Source organism: Pseudonaja textilis, chromosome 1 (genome assembly GCF_049901715.1).
Source record: "Pseudonaja textilis isolate UNSWEBS1 chromosome 1, rPseTex1.2, whole genome shotgun sequence".
Lineage (NCBI taxonomy): Eukaryota > Metazoa > Chordata > Lepidosauria > Squamata > Elapidae > Pseudonaja > Pseudonaja textilis.
Window position 1 is genome coordinate 308,316,832 of NC_141990.1, and position 20,504 is coordinate 308,337,335.

General features: G+C 36.4%; 1 protein-coding gene across 1 annotated transcript in view; it reads left to right on the forward strand.

Moving 5' to 3' along the window:
• Window positions 1–19,178, forward strand: part of WDHD1 (WD repeat and HMG-box DNA binding protein 1) — a 32,362-nt gene extending 13,184 nt beyond the window's left edge. The window contains exons 11-26 of the mRNA XM_026698428.2: window positions 69–264; window positions 538–722; window positions 1,723–1,907; window positions 2,262–2,503; window positions 3,917–4,054; window positions 4,533–4,689; window positions 5,890–6,004; window positions 6,707–6,838; window positions 8,550–8,788; window positions 9,879–10,000; window positions 10,599–10,640; window positions 12,458–12,501; window positions 12,599–12,757; window positions 13,973–14,103; window positions 14,225–14,360; window positions 17,997–19,178. Of these exons, the coding sequence (XP_026554213.2) occupies window positions 69–264; window positions 538–722; window positions 1,723–1,907; window positions 2,262–2,503; window positions 3,917–4,054; window positions 4,533–4,689; window positions 5,890–6,004; window positions 6,707–6,838; window positions 8,550–8,788; window positions 9,879–10,000; window positions 10,599–10,640; window positions 12,458–12,501; window positions 12,599–12,757; window positions 13,973–14,103; window positions 14,225–14,360; window positions 17,997–18,200 (2,427 nt within the window). The 3' untranslated portion in view covers window positions 18,201–19,178. The remainder of the gene's footprint in view (window positions 1–68; window positions 265–537; window positions 723–1,722; window positions 1,908–2,261; window positions 2,504–3,916; window positions 4,055–4,532; window positions 4,690–5,889; window positions 6,005–6,706; window positions 6,839–8,549; window positions 8,789–9,878; window positions 10,001–10,598; window positions 10,641–12,457; window positions 12,502–12,598; window positions 12,758–13,972; window positions 14,104–14,224; window positions 14,361–17,996) is intronic.
• Window positions 19,179–20,504: the final 1,326 nt, after the last annotated feature.

The window sequence follows — 20,504 nt, forward strand, 5'->3', positions numbered from 1 at the left end:
TTCCTTTTTTTTAAATGGTTGCTCATTTGGGCTACATATATTTACTCATTGTTAAATCCTGACTTCAGGCACCTGATTCTTCTATCAAAAGCTACGATGAACTTTTTGATGAGGATGACAAAGAGGACTTTCTGAATAGGGATTTCAGTGAGGATGACTGGGGCTCTAAGGCAGCAACAAATGATGAAGATGAAGATGACTTTAACGTGTCGGGACGTCCCAGAAACCGAGGCGCAATAATAGAAGATGATGAGAACTCTCTAGGTTAGAAATTCCCAAAGTAGGAGGTTCAAAGCAGAGGGAGGGGCTGAATGTTGAGGCAGCTGTAAATCTATAATCATCAAAAAAAGAAAACAACACATTATACACATATTGTCCCCTCTAGTTGAATACTGATTAATATAGTGCTACAATGTTAGTTCCCACCCTTTGCAAACCATGATTATAAATCTATAATCATGTAATGCTGTCAGTTTAGCTGCCAGCATTCTGAAGATGTTATAAAATGTCTTGATATGATCTATCTGCCTTCTGTAGATACTGGATTGCTGAAAGCTAATTCTGCCCTTGATAAGGAGGAAGAAGAGGATGATTTGGACAATTTTCCAGTTCAGCCACTGCCTTCTGACCAGAGGCCGCTCTACAGTGGGCCCTTGCCAACTCCTCGGCAAAAGCCATTCCAGTCTGGTTCTACCCCAACACATCTCACTCACCGCTTCATGGTTAATTTCAGGTTTTAAAGCGCTTCATTAGCCGACCTTTTAAACAATAAGATTATTAATATTTTAAGTAATTTGTAATAGCCCAGAAATGATAAGAATAAGGCAGCATATAAATTTAAATAATAGTAATAATAACAGTATTTGCAATAATAATAATGATAATAATAATAATGAAGCTTCCAAATAGCCTACATAAGCAGTTTCACAGTACAAAACAATGGCTTTTAACATATGTGGATGGTGTTGGGATCACGTTCAAACTGTTAGGCTTTATCAGTATAAATGGATAAAGGACTGCAATTCTCACAAAAATCTCAAGAGCAAGTTCATTTTCTAAGTAACTGCTATAACTATATACCTAACTACTATAACTATAGCTATTGACTATAAACTTGCTCTTATAAAAACAGGATAAGTATAATCAGTTGGTCCCCTTAACATACTGACTGCACTTTTTGTGTACTCTCTTCTTTTTAAAACTGAATATTTATAGTAAAATGAGTCGCAAAAAACCTTTTCGAAAATAGAGGTAGGTGTCTTTGAATTTCTGACTATGACTAAAATAATATAGATTTCTTCATAAATAGGAGGGAAGGATAAACGTATTTAAGTATATATAAATGTGGAGGGGGATAGAATTTATTGCTTCTAGAGAGAATGGAAATTTATTTCAGAAATTGGGAATTTAGCTTATCTCTCAGATGTTGATCCTTGTTATGCTACTTGCTTATTCTGAGTTTACTTCAATGGCAAATTCGTGTTGCAACTTATATAATGTACGGTATCTATCTTGGTATATAGTCTTCCACTGATGGTGCTGTCATCTCTCATTCCCTCCGTCTCAAACTTCACCCGTTGATTAAACATACCCAGAGATTATGAACGGGCTGTGAGTTATATGGTGTATGTGTGTGTGTACATATATACATATGGCAGACCTAAAGTCAACCTTGCAGAAATATTTCTATCTTCTTAACAAGCTTTAACCTCCCCCTTATAGGTATGGAACTCTGTGGGTATTATTCGCTGCTATAATGATGAACAAGACAATGCTATTGATGTAGAATTCCATGATACTGCAATACATCATGCAATGCATTTGCCAAATAATTTGAATCACACAATGGCAGACCTTTCCAGTGAAGCTATTTTATTGGCCTGTGAGAGCACAGAGGAACTAGCAAGGTAAAAAAAGACAAAATACTTAATTGTGAATTATAACCAATAAAACTAACTTTGTATTCCATGAATTTGCAAGGGAGCGAGAGTGATGAGGATGGGACCAGTGCACTTCAGAGCTACTGTTATGTTCTAATTGCTTCAGATTTTCCTTAAAAAAATCACATGGAGAATGAAGAAAAAGTGAAACCGATAACTGCAGATCTCCAAATTGGAGCTACTTAATATTAATTCAAAAGCATCAGTGTAATCAACAAGCATTTTAGTTTATAATGCACAAAAATGCAAGGCAAGAGGTGTGTATCTGGACTTCCCCATATACATCTTTTACTTACATTCATTTCCCTCTTTCATCTTTAGCAAGCTACATTGCATCCATTTCAACTCCTGGGATCCTAACAAGGAATGGACTGTTGATATGCTGCAGGATGAAGTCATTGAAGCTATTTGTTTGGGCCAGGGCTGGGCTGCATGTGCCACTAGTTCTCTTCTGCTTCGTGTGTTCACCATTGGCGGAGTTCAGAAAGAGATTTTCAGTTTCCCTGGACCTGTGGTGTCGATGGCAGGACATGGAGAGCAGCTCCTGGTGGTCTTTCACAAAGGTGCTTTCGGTATTCTTTGTTGTTTAGTTGTTTAAAATGTAGATTATTCAAATCTCTTTCAGGTGTCCTTGTAGGACTGGGGAAGGAATGTGGCTGATAGATAGATGCACAGTGTTTTCCAAGACCAGGAATTTCCAAACATTTTGACCTTAGAAAACGTTTGATGTTCAAATGAGCCCTTTTGCATCTTGAGCCTAGGGCAAATTTAAATCAAACATTTGGTCATTCTACATAGTTTCCTCTTTAAATTTTTTAAAGACCATGCCGTTATAGCTTTGAATTTTTTAAGTCATCCGGTTTCCAAATAGAATTGAAATTTTAATCACATGACTAAGCTGTCTTGAAGTGTCTAAGATTTGTAACTTTCTGCTACTTTTATCCAAAACTAGAATTTGTTGCCTGGTTCTAGTGCTTGCATTTAGGAAAACTTGGGCTAGGAAAGTTTTTTTATTAAGTAAAATCAGTTGTTAACTAGTTCAGTGCTGTCAAATCTTCCTATAGCAGTAATGTAAAACAAGGAGACTTTATGCTGTGTTGCTGCTTTCCTTCTGGGTGGAGATATTGAGCATGTAATCATCTATATCAGGGGTGTCAAACTTGTGGCTCGTGGCCAGATGCATCACACACAGGCCACACCCACCCCAGCTCCACAAAGGGAAAAAAAGTCACAAAATGTCATGTGACAGCAATGTGACGCCACAAGTTTGACACCCGTGATCTACACGTTAAGTGTCTGCTCTTGTCATTCAGCCATGATTCATTCTAGCTTTCTATTGTCTTTATTTTTTTAAAAAAAGATGCAATATTAGTAAAAGGTAGAACTTAAGGATTCAAAACAAAGCAAACATTATTCTACATCTCACAGTGGTTTCTGTAAAAGTAGAATAATGATAATTACTGCTATCATTATTATTATATGCTTTATTCATTAAACATGAAACTCAGTCAACTGAACATTTAAAAATATATCCCAAATACCAGTGACTGGTGCTAATGGTTGATACGGGTTGCTGCCAGCGTCTTAGGTATCAACCGAGCACCTTCTTAAGATGTACTATGTTCTGAGTAGTGCAGTTTTTTTCAGTTCCCTGGTGTTATTGCAGGAAGCTGCAATTTCTTGATGTATTATTATTACTATTAGAATTTCATTTGGACAAATATTTTAGACCTCACTTCATGAATATAATTTTATGTTCCTAAAATAAATTAAGTCCCAAATTATAATCATATTGACAATGTTTAAAATTACTCTGGAATAGAAATCCATCACAATGATTCAGAAGCACAAAGAAGAATTTGCATCTGCGCACATAAGTTCCTTCCTTTTCTTTACACTTCCGCACAACTTTTCAGTGTGACTTACTTTGGTCACAATTAACACTGTACCTCTCCCACCCTCACCCTTATTTGTAGGCACTGGATTTGAAGGGGATCAGTGTGTTGGAATTCAGCTTCTAGAACTTGGGAAAAAGAAAAGACAAATTTTACACGGTGAATCTCTTCCTCTTTCCAGGAAATCCTATTTAGCATGGGTAGGATTTTCAGCAGAAGGTAAGATGGATCATTTAAGACATAGTTAAATCCTAATTTAACGATGTCTTTATGTCTTTAATCCTAATGGTAAAATAATAGTGAGGGAAGGTGAATGTGATCAACTCTTTGTACATTTGTAATCCTCAACCCAGACATCAGGAATGGAAGAAATCACATGCTTAGTCGACTAAAAATTATACATCTATAATCAATGTCAAAACAATGCTATTAATACCTAAGAGGAAAGGGAAAAAAGGAATGGACAGACTACACTAAATGTCCATAGATTTTTACTCTGCTTTACCAGAAGAGGGAGTTATTGCCAAAGTTAGCTACAAGTCTGTTGATTTTCTTCAAAATGTTTTGTTCTTTTTAAAATAAGTGATGATGATGAGAGATGTAGCATTTAATGTCAAGTTCATTCATGAATCTGCAGCTGTTTCAAAGAGCAGTGATTGTTGAAACAAAACTATGTGCTTTTCTAATGAATGACTAGGTACTCCTTGTTATGTGGATTCTGTGGGAATTGTACGAATGCTGAACCGAAGGCATAGTAATATTTGGACCCCAGTCTGTAATACAAGGGAGCACTGTAAAGGGAAGTCAAACCATTATTGGATTGTTGGCATTCATGAAAACCCTCAGCAGCTCAGGTACAACAATAATTTAAAATTGTCCCTGTTGTTCTTTAGAACAGTCCTCAACACAGAAATATTCAAACATCTGTTGAATGATCGTTTTCTCAATCATCCTCTCTTGTCAGCTTCCCACTGCCTTATTTTATTTAAACTAGGGCCTTCCAGAATTTATTTTTTTTTTTACGAAAAAGAGGCCCGTGGAACTAGCATGCCATACGCACAAAATATTGTGTTCTTCCGATTCCCCTTTCAAGTAACTCTTTTCTAGGAAATTCATTAAAACCTCAGAACATTTCAGCCTGGGAAGACGAGTATGAATGAAAGTCATTGTGGCTTTTTTTCCTTTCGCTCATCCAAGATAAATGAAGACAGAAAACACATAATTTAAACACAGCTAAAAAGGATGTCTATGAAAGTGTTACCTTGATTGAACACTTGGTTTTAAAAGAGTGGCTGATTGGGTTAGATGTTTAGATTGTGAAAACACTTTCCAGTTAATATTTTTAATTAATTGATTGAATAAGAACAATGCATTTATTTTATAATATTTTAGGCTTCATTCCTTTAATCCCTAATGTAATATACTTCAAAACATAATAGACAATGAAATATAATTAATAGAATGGCACTAGTAGACTTGTGCATATAAGAGATGAAATTTGAAACACTGTCTCTAACCGCATTTATGCTCATGAGCTTCTAGTCTTATTTGATGTACTTCAGAGAATTTGGTATCTTGATAAAGTAAAGTTTTATCTTGGCTCAGCCTTGCAGTGATTTAAGTTACTCACTGGTTTGCCTAAAATGGCAGCATATTATTAGGCCAGGCAATAGTTAAGATGACTGTGACATTATACTCTCTGTGCAAGCAATCTTTTTGTGTCTTTGACTACTAAAGCTCTGCTAAGTAATTATAAAACAATATGGCATCTTATATTAAATGAATTAAAGTGATAGAGGAATAGTTTTGCTATTTTTAGAGAAATCTCATTTGGATACTAAATCAAGTATTTGGATATTCAAGGCTTAGGGTTTTTTCCCTAAAATGTGTTAATTTTTAGCCTGATCTTTTTTAAAAAAATGAGAAAAATACAAACTTCCTCTTCTTTACATGTATACTGCTGAATGTGTAAACAGCCTCCTTATGCTATAGGGACTCTGGGAAGGAGAAAAGGGTAGCGCTATATCTTTTGATTCTGCATTTTTCTTAAATAGATGCATTCTTTGTAAAGGAGCTCGTTTTCCAGCTACGCTTCCCCGTCCTGCGGTAACAGTACTGCCATTTAAGCTCCCTTTTTGTCAAACTGCAACAGATAAGGGTCAAATGGAGGTGGGTAACCAGAATGTATAATTTAGTGTTTAGATCCATTCTGAAATAAGTTTTGCTATTTTGTCTAAAAGATCCATTTTGCTTGCTTTCCACTTTGTCCTTATTGCATGGAAATTGCATGTATTGTAATTTTATATTCCCATTAGGTATGTTCTAAATATCATGCATGTAGATAATCTCCATAAAGTGGTCCTCTCCTATTAAATTAATATTGAGTTTATTTGCACAATTTAGTTGCAGTTGCATATGCTACAACGGTCTTTGACTTACAATAGTTCATTTAGTGACTGTTTCATTTATCACACTTATGACCATTGTAGCATTCCCATAGGCACATGGTTTACATTTACATTGCGATGCTTGACAACTGACTCACATTTATGATGATTTCAGTGTCCTGGAGTCATGTGATCCCCTTTTGCAACCTTCTGACAAGCGAAGTCAATGGGGAAATCAGTTTTGCTTTACATTATTTTGATTTTGTAAAGGTTCCTTTATATTTTCAAATTAATTCAAATTCCAAGTAATGTGATCTGTTTCATTTGCCTATTTCCAGTCTTTTGGAATTTTAATTATCACAGTTTCAGAATAATTTATAAATTTCTCCTTATTCAGTACCAAATTTTATATTATATATCTTGCAGCCATGATAAAATAGTTGAGATGAACTGTGTTTTTCTTTCCTTTCCCTGCATGTTATAGGAGCAATTCTGGCGCTCAGTCTTGTTCCACAACTATGTAGACTATTTATCCCAAAATGGATATGAATATGATGAAAGCGTGAAAGGCCAGGCAGTCCAAGAGCAGCAGAATCTTCTGATGAAAATGTTTGCAGTAAGTGCGTAAAGTTATAAATCTGTCCTCAATCTAATGCCTTTCAGTGTACTAGATATCAGCTTCTATTAAGCCTCAGCCCACCAAGCTGATACAGGAGTTAAGGTGAAATATTGGAAGGGCACCACATTGGGAATAGTTATTTCAAATTTACCTGAGTAAAATTTCTTAGACGGTTGATTATTATATTGCTTAAATAAAAAAATCCTAATCATTTTTCTTTATAATTTTTTTAATTGTCTGTTCCACACAATCATTTATTTCATGTGACTAGTTGTTATATTTGCTAACTCTGAAATGGACAAGGAAAGTTTGAAGTACAAAACTAGGCAAAATGTAACTTGTTACTATACATATCATAAATGTTCAGTATACGTTAGTCATAATCTCAAAAGTGCTTTTTCAAGAGGCAACTGGACTTTCTTGTCCAGTTGCCTCTTGAAAAAGCACCTTAGAGACAACCATGACCTGGGTGACTGAGAATCTAAATAGACATTTTAGATAGTCATCCTGTACAATAAGTAGACATTTGCCAGTCAACAGAAAAAAAATATTGCAAGTGTCCATGGGAAATTGAAATAACATCAAAAAGATGAAATGTGCATCTTTTTGTGAGTTTCGTGTCATGATGATGCTTCATTGCTTCCCTTCCTCCCGTGGTCCTAATAATTTGACTGTGGACAGAGCTGCTGCAAGAGAGAGGAACCAAAACCACTGGCATAAAGCTGGCAGCAAGGTGCAGTTAAGGAGAGGGTCTAAGGCAGAAGAAACTTGAACTAAAGGAGATGGATGTGCCTAAGCATTTGTATCAGAAGTAGCAAAAGCTTTGGGAAGCAAAAGGCCAGATCCAGAGATAAAGGAAAACCAGGCTCAGGAAATGAGTTGCCTAGATCAGCAAGTTATGTTCAAAGCTGCCAGCCTAGAAATGAAATTAATTAATTGTCTGATTACCCTACCATGTTTTATAAATAGCCCCAGGAAGCCCGAGTATTCTTGTAACTATGGGGTGAAGACTGAGAATTTAACACTTATCTGTACGTGCCAGGATCCTAATAAAAATGGCCTATCCTGGCCAAACCCATTTGTTTTTCAAGATAAGCCTGTTTCAGCTTCCTTGAAATATAAATTTTTGGAGAGGAACCTGAGAAGGAGAAAGACTCTTAAGAGATCCTTCCTCAGCCCATACTTTTATTTATTCAGGCTTCCCAGTGGATTTTATGTGCTGTGCAAGTTAATTATTAGGTGAAGAGTTTGGTCCTTGCCTATGTTATATTATAGCTAACTGGAAACAAGGCTCATCATGAAATAGATGTTTGAAAAGCAGAAGGAGACATGGATTTCTTGAACTCACTATTTTTTTTATTCAAAAAAACTACACTATGGATGTTCTCTGTCTCTTAAATATAGTTTTTCTTCAGTTGGACGTTTTACATGCAGTTTCCTGAGGTTGCTCACTTTTACTGTTGCATCATAATTGGAGTTATTTTCACAGCTACGAAATGGCTTTATAAGAAAATAGCTGGGACTCATTCTGTTCTGTCGTGGATGTGTTAAGATTCCTTGAATTTCTGTCTAGTAAAGAATGAATGAGAACTGAATGTTCTTTTTTCTTAGAAAACAAACATTTTTTATCCTCTTTTCCCCCCGCACCCCAAACAAATATTTTTCTGATAAATGTTAAAACTTTTTTTCTTCCTCGCTTTAAAAATAGTTATCTTGCACACTGGAACGTGAATTTCGCTGTATGGAGCTTGTTGAATTCATGACACAAAATGCCACGAGCCTAGCTATCAAATATGCCTCTCGCTCGCGGAGGCTAATTCTTGCCCAGAAACTCAGTGAACTTGCCGCTGAGAAGATCTCAGAGCTGGCATCTGCTGAAGCGTATGCTGAGCAAGAAGAGGAAGAAGAGAAGCAGCCACCGGATTTTAGAAACCATCTGAATGCTGGGTAAAAGTGAACTCTGGAAGTGGACACAAACGCATAGCAAATTCTTTCAATTTTGTTTATGTTTGAAGTTAGGCAGGTGCTTTTAAAGTTCACCATGGAGGAAAATGTTCCAGTTGTCCCATTGGGTCAGATTAACAGTGTAAAAAGGCTGTCAATTGCAGGTAGTGCTCGACTTAACAACCATTCACTTAGCGACTTGTTTTTAGTTACAATAGCACTGAAAAAAGTGACTTACAACTGGTCCTCGCACTTACTTAGCATCCCCATGGTCATGTGATCAAAATTTGGGAACTTGGCAACAGGCATGTATATACGATGGTTGCAGAACCCCTGGGTCACCTGGTCACCATTTGAAACCTTCCCAGCGAGCTTCTAAGAAGCAAAATCGGGGGAGAGCCGGCTTTGCTTAACAGCTGCCTGATTTACTTAGCAGTCGCAATGATCTTCTTAACAACTGTGGCAAAAAAAGGTCATAAAATTGGATGCAACCCTCTTAACAGCTGCCTTGCTTAGCAACAGAAAGCCTCATCTCAATTGTTGTAAGTTGAGAACTATCTGTATAATATCAAAAACCCAAGGCCTGGATTCAGTAGCATACTTTTCAACCCAAGGCAACGCCCTAGTGCAGTTGAGCCAGGGAGAGGACGGGAAAAATCAGCAATCCAGCTCTTTTAAAGGGCTCTAGGTAAAAGGAAAGATGAAGCTTTGTAACCAGAATGGAAGAATGCAGTTAAGAAAGGGATGAACGCAGTTAAGAAAGGGATGAATGCAGTTAAGAAAGGAGAAAGGCTCTGGACAGACCCAGCGGTGGCTATTGTCACTGAAGGAAACAAAATACAGTAGCCTGTAATGAAGTGAATCATCTGGGCAATAGCCCAGAAAACTGAAAAAGTATTATTTTCATGGAAATGACTCAGTAATTGATTCCATGAGGACCAGGATAGCCTGTATAATGGAAATGAAAGGAGCTATTTTATCATTTTTGTTAAACCTGGCTTTTCTTGTAGGGGATGCGTGACTGTTGCCCTTTTCTTGATAGTTTAAGCAAAAGAATAGAAGCCATTGACTGACTTGGTTTCTCTGTATGCAGGTACAGTAACAGCCCCACAGAATGGAGTCATCCTCGAGAAAGAAACATTCAACGCCAACAAAGTATGGAGACCCATGAAGAGGATGAGGAGAAAGCGAATACTCTTAATGAGGCAAAATCTAGTAAGCTGAGCAAGCATCCATGAATATTAGAGCAGAAGGCTACATGGTTATAAATTCAGATTCTGAAGGCTGGGTAGTCTTTTCAGAGAAGGATCACCCCATGGAACAGAGATGGGCAACTTGTGAGGAGTTGGAAGTCCTCAGAAATTGTCCCCAGGCTTCCAACCTCAAAGAGGGCCCTGTCGGAGATCCTCTGGTGGCACAATGTTGACATTGGGAGAGCACAGTGAACATTTTTATGAGTAGTTATGAGGAGAGGGTAAGTCCCCACATGGAATGCTGAAGCGAGATACAATAAGTGCAGACATGAAAAATGCCCAGTTAGACCTGCATGCTGTGTTTGATCACACAAGATGGCGCTTGTTGATCCCAAAAGCAAACCCTGCACCTGCAGGGAAAATGCTAGGATGTTAACGAGAAAGAGGAGTCAGTAAGAGTGGCTGTGAGAAGTTCAAAAGTGCTAGTACATTTGTAGCCCTATTAAACATCCTTTCTATTTCAATATTTATCACATGTAGTCATACTCAATTAAACTGGGAAATGTTTTAAATATTTCCACTGAAATATTAATGTTTCCTCTGCTTTAATTCTTCTGAAGGCTCTCCCACGCTGCATAGAAATGCATCTGCTTTGAAGTCTGGTAAGTCAAACAATTTATTGTAGGCAGGAAAACCCCTTAATTGTTAAACATTTTGTCCAAATATTAGATTTCAGCTTTGCAACCGTACTCCCACACAATTCGTTAAATGCTTTTCTTCTCATGAACATCTTTTAAGCTGAGGAAATAAATTCGAAACATTTATACGTCATTCAATTTTTTCTTCAATCGCTCCTCCGTTGAAATTTTGCCTCCTGATTAATACAGAGCTCTATTATGTCCAATGTTGCTGCTGTATAGTTTACCATTGGATTGTGATGCATCAGTTCAGTTTCACAAATCAAGGGTTCTGCTCTCCCAGGGACTTTTTATCCAGAAACAGTGTCATGCAAAAGTGCTAGTTTAATGGCTTTTAGCATAATCTTGTGCCCCTCATTAGAACCAAGTTTCTCCCTGCAACATTGTAATAAGGTTATGTAAATTGCTGAGAGACCATAGTATTTAGGTGATACAAAAAGTAAGGAAAATTGTTCAAATATTGCAAATCAGCAGATGTATAAAAAGGAAAAAAATTAGAAACGATAGTTCTTTTTTAAAAAGTTCTTTGTTCATTTTTTCCTTTTATTATCTGTTGTGGGTCTCTCTCTCTCTCTCTCTCTCTCTCTCTCTCTCTCTCTCTCACACACACACACACACACACACACACACACACCAGGACAACACAGACCTTAATATTAAGTAATTTAGATTAAGACCAAAACCTTTATATGTAGGTAGTCCTCAACTTTTCCATTGTTAAGCAAGTCAGTTATTAGATGACTTGCACCTCATTTTACCACCTTTTTTGCCACAGTGCTTAAGCAAATCGCTACAGTTATTAAGTGAATCACATGGTTGTTAAGTGAATCTGGCTCTCCCCACTGATTTTGCTTGCCAGAAGCCAGCTGGAAAGGTTGCAAGTGATGAACACCTGACCCTGGGATAGTGCAACTGTCATGAATACTTGGCGGTTGCAAAACACTCAGATTCTGATCATATGACTGCAATAGTCACAGATGTGAAAACCAGTCATAAATCATTTTCTTCAGTGCAGTAACTTTGAATGGTTATAAATTGAGCACTACCACCTTAATGCAAATCACAGTGTGTTCATTTTTATTTTTTCCTTTCCAATATTATATTTAAATGAAAAAGCCAAATAATTTTAATGCTCATAACACTTATATCTTTACTTCCAGCTTATATTTACATAATATCTACTTTTTTCCCTTTAATTTCCAATTTTCAAGTCACTTAATTAATGGAATTTAAAAACATTGTAATTATATCAAATTTGATATGAAATAATGTATCACAACTTACAACACAATTAAAAAGGTGGGGGAATAAAATTAGCAATCCTAAAAGATATGTGTTAATGCCCGGGCCTAACTCAGACATCCTCCATATGCGGATATGATATCAACTCAGTCGGGAACATCCTCACACTCCAACTCACTACCCTTCAAAAGGAAGCACTTTGATTAAATGGGAACCATGGGAAGGACTTGAGCACCACAGTCTGCTGGAGAAGCAGTAATTGTGAAGGCAGGCCGAAAAACAGATGCTAGATTTTATCTAGAAATATCTTCACGGGAAATTGAATGCTAAATTAACATCTAGATAGAAGGTTCTGTTCATATCCTAATGATTAGAGGCAGGGCTATATGAACAGCCCTGCTTAATTCTTGTAAATAAAAATCGTTCAGTATAATTTCTTAATACACATGCAGAGAGTTTGGCAAATATTTGCACTGATATTCTTCTCTTGGATTTCCTCCCCACCTTTTTTTTCTTTTTCTTTTTTTGGTTAATGAAAGCTGTCATTGCATCTAGCAACTCAGTACGAGTAAATCCTTTTAAGGTGAGAACTGATGGCTTTAATTTACCTTACTTTTAAGTAAGATATTTTTGAGGTCCCACAGAGGAAAGATGAGTTCTTAAATCTCTTGCTCCTATAGGTATCCAATAGCCAAAAAGATGCATTTGTTCACTCGCCCAATATTCTGGATAACCTGACGAGGCTGCCTAAGAAAAATCCCACGATAAATGGTCAAGGAGTTCCAAACAAGAAGAGTCCAATCATCAAACCGTTGATTCCCAAGTCCAAGTCAAAGCAGGTAATGGATTGGACCTCCATCTTGTTTTGTGGAAACGGAGCTTGGCAAAGTTACTTTTATCAGGTGTAGCAAGTCTTAGGAATGTAATGAAAGCAGAAGGACTATCCAAAGACTGATTGGCAGGAAAAAAGATTGGAAAAGGTGGGGCAGGATACTGGTATCAAGTGGACTTCTCTTTTTTGTTTCCCTGTCAAGTTTGAAAAAACTGGTGGTAGTATTAATTAAGTAGAAAAAGGAAATTTGCTCTTGATGACAACTCAGGAAATGTTTATAAGGTGGCCCAAATAGTCCCTTCCACCCCCCGTCCACCCCCAATTTCTTTCCCTGTCATGCAGTGGCTGAATAAGAAAGGCAGGCAAGGGAGTGAAATAGAATAGTGCAGTTAGAAATGGCCCAGACATAATGTTTAATAATTTTAACTTTGTTTAGAGCACATAGAAATATTAATGATATACCATATATTACGTACTTGGATTACTCTAAGTATATACAAATACTCTTAATAGCATACATTTTTTGCTTTTCAACTACTGCTTATATACTGTTTATATTTACTAGAGCCAGTTTGGTCTAGTGGTTAAGGCACCAGACTAGAAAATGAGAGGCAGTCAATTCTAGTCCCGCGTTAGACATGAAAGCCAGCTGGGTGACTGAGCCGGTCATTCTCTCTCAACCCAATTAATCTCACAGTGTTGATGTTGGGACAATAGGAAGAGGAAGGTGTGTTGGATGTGTTTGCCACCTTGAGATATATGTAAAAATAATAAAGGTAGGATACAAACAAGTAAAACATTTCTCATCTGAAAGCTATTGAGAAATAAACCTCATGATTTTTGTTTCTAGTCCTAGAGACTTTATAGAAGCTGCACTTTAAACAGTCAGCAATCAAGAAAATGGATGGACCCAGAGCAAAAATTATTCTAAATTGAATTAGAATAGAGTTAACATGCTTACTTTCCATTTAAATCCTAGTTTGCTGCACTGCTTAAATCTTTATTTCTTTATCTCACTGTCTCCTTCCATTGTAATTAATATTACTGCTTCCAAAACTATTGAGTAAAGAATTACTGCAAAAATATTTTCCCTTAGGAGTTAGGTGGATGCTTCTTGCTTAAATTAGAGCTTCTTGCTCTGAGAACCTTAAGAGTATGAAATGCAATATATAAAGCAGCCGTTTACGATGAATTACTAAAGTATATATATTTCATTGCTCAGCCTGCAGCAACTGCATTTTTCCAGCCCCGAGCACTTACTACTGAAAAGAAAGCCAGAGAAGATAGAGGGGAGAAAAATGAAACTATACCGTCTGAACTTCAAACTGTGACTGAGAACAAAGATAATAAAAGGTCAGTGTGCCAAAGAGTCTCATTGTTATTTTGAATTGATTCTGCCTTCTGGGAATAAAAATGTTCATAGGTAGCATAAAGCTTTTATTTCAAATCTTTTTCTCATCTGTACTGTATTTAGGCCAAAGACTGGATTCCAGATGTGGCTAGAAGAGAACAGAAGCAGTATTTTATCAGATAATCCTAATTTTGAAGAAACAGAAATAATTAAAGAAGGCATGGTTCGATACAGAGGTCTGTCTGCTGAGGAAAGGATGGTAATGGAATCTTCTTCTGGAGGATTATGCCTTTTTTACCATGTAAAAATGTACAGTAGTCCTCAACTTACAACCATTCTTTTAACAATTGTTCAAAGTTACAACGCCACTGGAATAAGAGACTTATGGCTGCTCCTCATACTTAACAACTGTTGTAGCGTCCCCACAGAGACATGATCAGAAGTCGGGCGTTGGCAACTAGCATGTATTTATGACAGGTGGCAGGATCCTGGGGTCACATGATTGCTATTTGCAACTTTCCTAGCCAGCTTTCAACAAGAAAAGTCAAAAGAGGAAGTCAGATTCATTTAATGACTGCATGCTTCATTTGAAAACTGCAATTGTTTGCTTAACAATTGTGGCAAAAAATAATAATAAAATCAGGCACAATTTATTAATTTATTTATTTTTTATTTTTTTAATTTTTAACAAATTTTATTCAGTTTTTCACATTAAAAACAAAAATCTCTTTAGTGGACAACATATTTCCGGATCATCACCTTTACATACAAATATGACAGCAATTATACATTCATATATGCATATTTAATTCTATTATTACCTTTTCCATTCCAAATTTTCAGTAAAGAGAAACAAACACATTAATTCTAGCCTCTTTCATTAATCTCAATCGAAACATCTTTTTTTTTTCATTTCAATTATTTCAAATATAATCCTTTAATATTTATTTTAAAAATAAAGATAAACAATATGTGTTTGCCTAATAATAACAATAACAACAACAACAACAACAATAATAATAATAATAATAATAATAATAATAATAATAATAATAATAATAATAATAAAGGTTACCAATGTCTCTCCTTGCTTTTAATAGTCTATATTAATTTAATAATTTAGTTGGTTCTTTAGTCTGTCATAATTCCTTTCCATTACACATTCTTTTTATACATTCTAGATTAATACAAATTTTTACACTAAAGTAAAAAAAAAGTATAGGTTCCCCCCTTTACTGCTTTGAGTGTGACACCTCAATGATTAAAATATACCTTTATTCCCTCATCTTGATTCCCAATAAACCATTTTTTAAGAAGTTACAATAATAATTATTACATCTTTTCATTTGGATTCTGCAGCATATTTCCCCCCCTTAAGTTTTAATAAAAGTTATCAGTATCTATATTACCCTATTTTCTAAATATTTTTAATTGCAGAAATATTCTTATTACCCCTTGTCACCCTGCAGAATCCCCTTTTTAATTCTTCAACCATTATCTGTGAAAAAACAATTTCTTTTCAACATTTTACTATTTCCGTATTTCTTTATTTCATGCACCCGTTTCTTACTGCTTCTCCTCTCCCTCTTTTCCCCATATCTTTTCTCATTCCAGTTTATATCCCTCTCTTTCTTAATATCTTCCTTTCCCCTTTTTCTGCTGGGTCTTTCTCCCTTTCCCGACTTCCCAGCTATTCCCCCTTTTGATTGCCTTCTTAAATCTCAACTTTTTAACCTTCCTTCTTTCCCCACTTCTTTGTAGTGTTCTTTGTGTTAATTGTCTATTTAAAATGTCTTCTCCTTGAGTCGACTCCTCCTCTGAAGCTCTTTCTTCTTGTTCTTCAATCGCCATTTCCATTGTTTCTAACACAGAGCAAAGTGATTCACCTCTTTCCTGTAGTAATTCTCTCATATTTTTAAGTTCCATTTTTAATTCCCGAAGAGAGATCATCATTACACACTCTTGTATTTTATGATTGTTAAAGTCCACAAAAAACCACTTTTACTTTCCTTCTTTCTTCTTTCAATTTTCTAAAGTTCTCAGTTATTCCAGCCGAGGGTCTATACCAAAAACATCAATCAATCCCACAGTCAGTCTTTCCTTGCTTTTTTCTTTATTCTGGTTCTGCTTTCACTTTCTAAGATTCTTACTTTGTTTCAATATTTCTTTAGTGTTATATCCACACAAGTTCATTCAGAAACAGGATGCTTTCCCTTTTGTTTGAGCTCAAGTTTTTGTCAAAAGGTGGCTCTCTCCATTATACAAAGTCTTCACCTTTTCTCCCTAATTTTTTTATTTAGGGTTTTTCGAACCTCAATATTCCAGCACAGTCCAGTCTCCAGTTTGTAAACTTTATTGTTATTATTTTTTGACAATCTTAAGTCCAGCTTTATGCCTGTTTATTCCCAAAATATTTTAGTCCAATTTAGTTAAATTTTTAGTTCCAGCTTCTTTCCCGGTTCGAAGCCCCGCTTAGCTGTCAAAAATATTTTCTTATTTTTTTCCCTGTCCCTTTGTAATTTCGCCGTTCACTTTTCTTTTCTTAAAAATTCCATGTTACCTTTAGCCTCAGAGTCACAATCTACGGTCCATCAGCAAGGAGGCTCTGCCTTCTTCCCACAATTTATTAGTTTATTAATAAGCCTTGCTTACCAGCAGAAATTCTGGTTCCTATTGAGATTGTAAGTTGAAGACTGCATGAATTCTTTTTTTTTTTTCCACTTTTCCTTAAGTCACACAATTTTACAAGTAAAAAGCAGGAAGTAGAATGTAGTTGTTCCCCCCCCCCTTTTTTTTTTTTTTTTTGCAGAGCTGTGTGAGGAGTTCCTCCTCTGGATGCATATTTGACTAATAATCCATTTCGAACATTATCTTGCCTCTTCTCCAAGAAGTTTTTTTCTTGTCCACTGTGACTATGCAATGATACTATGTAGAAATTAAGCAAAGAGAGTGATTGGCCAAAATTATTCATTGAAATTTATAGCTGAATGAAGATTGAATCTGATTATCTCTAATACCTAGTTTCCCCGAAAATAAGACCAGGTCTTATATTAATTTTTGCTCCAAAAGACACATTAGGACTTATTTTCCTGTTAGGGCTTATTTTCAGGGAAATATGGTACTAAATGCATTTCTCTGGCTGATAATCTTAACTGGAGCTTATTTTTAGGGTAGAGTTTATATTACGAGCATCCTGAAAAATCATGCTAGGGTTTATTTTGCAGTTGAGTCTTATTTTCAGGGAAACTACTTCAGCACTAACCTTGAAACCACACTCAACTGAAGTACTTGAACGTGTTGCAATGAAAATGTGCAAGGCCATCTCGTGCCATTGTTTAGTGCCAGATCATTCAGCCACGTGGTCTTATTCTTTTTAGACCTTATTTCTGGAAAATTAAGAATAATTTTGTCACCCTTGTAAAGGCTCAAAATTGACATTTTCCAGTATAGTTCCATTGCTAGTGTTTTCAAAAAAAAAATTTTTTTTTGTTTAGTCACTAAGTCATGTCTGACTCTGCGATCCTATGGACCGTGGCACGCCAGGCTATCCTATCTTCCCATAGCCTTTTGATATTGTCCATGGGAATTTCTTGGCAAGGATATTGGAGTAGGTTGCCATTTCCTTCTCCAGTGGGGCACATTTTGTCAGGCATCTCTACTATGACTTGTCCATCTTAGGTGGCCCTGTGCACGGCTTAGTTCATAGCTTCTTTGAGCAGCACAAGCCCCTTTGCCATGACAAGGCAATGATCCATGAAGAGGCTTCAAAATTATAGTCTCCACTATACACATATATAGGAGCTTATTTATGGGAAAGTCACATTAATGACAATATTATACTTTAATAGCAATCATAGAAGTGTTGCTGTTTTGTTTTTGTTTCCATTAACGCAAGGTTTGGACTGAGAAAGCCAAAGGAAGAGACACCAGTGATCCATCTGAAGGGAAAAAGCGAAAGCGTCCAGAGGACATTAACAATAAAAAGCAAGAAGGCCAAGAACAAAACTCAGAAGAGGATGTGGGCTCTGCTAAAAAATCCAAAGGATTTAACCAGTCTACCTTTGCAAAACTGTCAACGTTTGCATATAAGCGGAGTTAAACACATATTTTACCTGTTGACATTAGCCTATAATATTAAAACATTTCCAACAGATGGATAAAGACTGTTCCCCTAAGGAAATGTGCTTCTGTTCTGAACATTCAAGAAAAGGAAGTTTGTGGAAACATGGCTATGAAGATATGCAGAATACATGAATATAGAAATGGAGGTTCAACAATACTCTGGAGCAAGGTGACCTATTCTGAAGCTCTGTGAAACATTCTGTTCCTGTACAAGCACATCCTTAATAGTTGTATAGCTGAAGTTATAGCTTATCTACATTGTATAGGATAGTTAGTAACTAATTTGCCTTTATAGGTGTCAAGGTGTTACTGTTGTAACTGTAGAATGGGTTCCAACTGATATATGTTTGTGACTGAAAGCCAGATATTCACTAAATTGCTACTTCAGGTATCACATGCGATTAGTGCTTTATAGGTCACTAAAGCAAAAGAGGGTAGAATGAAGCATGGAGAGGAGGAGACATGTGATTCAGAAGATGAACTGTGTGGTAACTTGATACCAAGTTCCCGTTTGTTTTCTCCATTTCCTCCATGCCCAGCATATAACAAGGATTGTTATTTTTTCTGCTTTATTGTAAGCTGAACTTAATAATGGAGCCAGCTCATTATTTCGTTGCCATTCAGGTAAAACCCTCTAATGGTTTGTTTCATTCAACTTCCATTCTAGAAAAATCCACAAAGAATGTATTTTAGTTACCTCGGTTCAGATTCCCGCCAGACTGATATCTGCCATATAATTCATATTTCACTCCCAGACAGCATTGTATTCTAGAAGCTACATCAAAGCCCAGTTTGGGGGAGGATCCTAGTCCCTGGGCATTAAAAGATATCCTTTAGTTCTGTGTAGCAAGCTGAAAAATCCCAGGCTCAGACTATTATGCCATTGTTCTCCACGTTTTGTAATGTTTTATTTTTATGTTACTGGTGATTTTAAATAAAGCAAGAACCTTTTTTATTTTGGCTACTGAACACTTTATTTCCATTTTCAACATCTTTCACAGGTAGTCCTCACTTAGGGAATTGAAACAGGCACTCCATTGCTAAGTGTTGCGGTCCCTGGGGAAAAAAATCAATTTCCAATAAGCGCAGTGGCTGCAATGGACTTAACAATATCACTTTCCATTTGGTTGTTAGGTAGGTGAATGCAGTCATTAAGAAAAAACATTGCATGATGACAAGTTATGATTTTATTTCTATATTCTTCATTAACTGCTTGACACAAGCCAGTTGGAAAGAACAAAAATGGCAGTCAAGTGACTGGGACACTGTGCCAATAGGAAATGTGTGCCAATTGTGAAGTGTCAATAGTAGCAACCATGCAACAGGGATACTCTTGTCATAAATGTGAGGGATTGGTCATAATTTTTTTATACTGTTCCAACTTCAAATGGTCACTAAACAAATTGGTAAACAAGGTCTATCTGCATTGCAACTGCTGCAGAGAACTAAGATGCTAGTTTATGTAATTTATTTCTTTTATCTACATTGCTAGCAGTAATTGTACTTTAGTCATTTCTGAGATCAGGAACATGATAGTCATTTTTCCCCAGACTAATTGTCACTGAAAAAGTTCTCAGATGGTATCTCTCCTCACACTAAGAAAACAGTTGCAAAAATTTTGAAATCCCCCAATTCCTCCAAAACCTTTTAAACCAACCATATGCCTTTACTTCTAGTCACCCGAAAATGCTGAGAATACATTGAGAATGCCAGGTGTTCCATCCACCTGACCCAAAGAATAAGGTAAAAACAGTTCACTGAGTGGGCTGAGGCAAGATTTCAGTACTTACTACTTAACACATATTGCAACCCTCATACCAGGCAAGTTTAAAAAAGGAAATATGAATAGGTATAGAGACAGACTAGAAGGCTTAACATGGGATTTAATGACAAGATTGTGAATCTCAGAATTGCTTAAGATTTGAGCCATTTAAATCTGTTAAATAAGATTGTGAAATCTACAAGTTCAAGCAAAGGAAGGCTGAGTGAAGCAAGAAAGTTTTATCAAAGGGGAAATACTAGTCTTATCATCAACCCTGTAGAGCAGGGGTGTCAAACTCGTGACATCATGGTGTCATATGACATATTGGGACTTTTTCCCCCTTCGCTATACCGAGCAGGGGGTGGGGCCAGCATGTGACATATCCAGCCTGAAGGCCGCGAGTTTGACACCCCTGCTGTAGAGCATCCATTTTGCAATTTTAGCTATGCTAGAACACGAAAAAACATCAGATGGGCTGCACAGAGAGGAAAACATGGAAATTCAGCAGCCTGTGTGCTC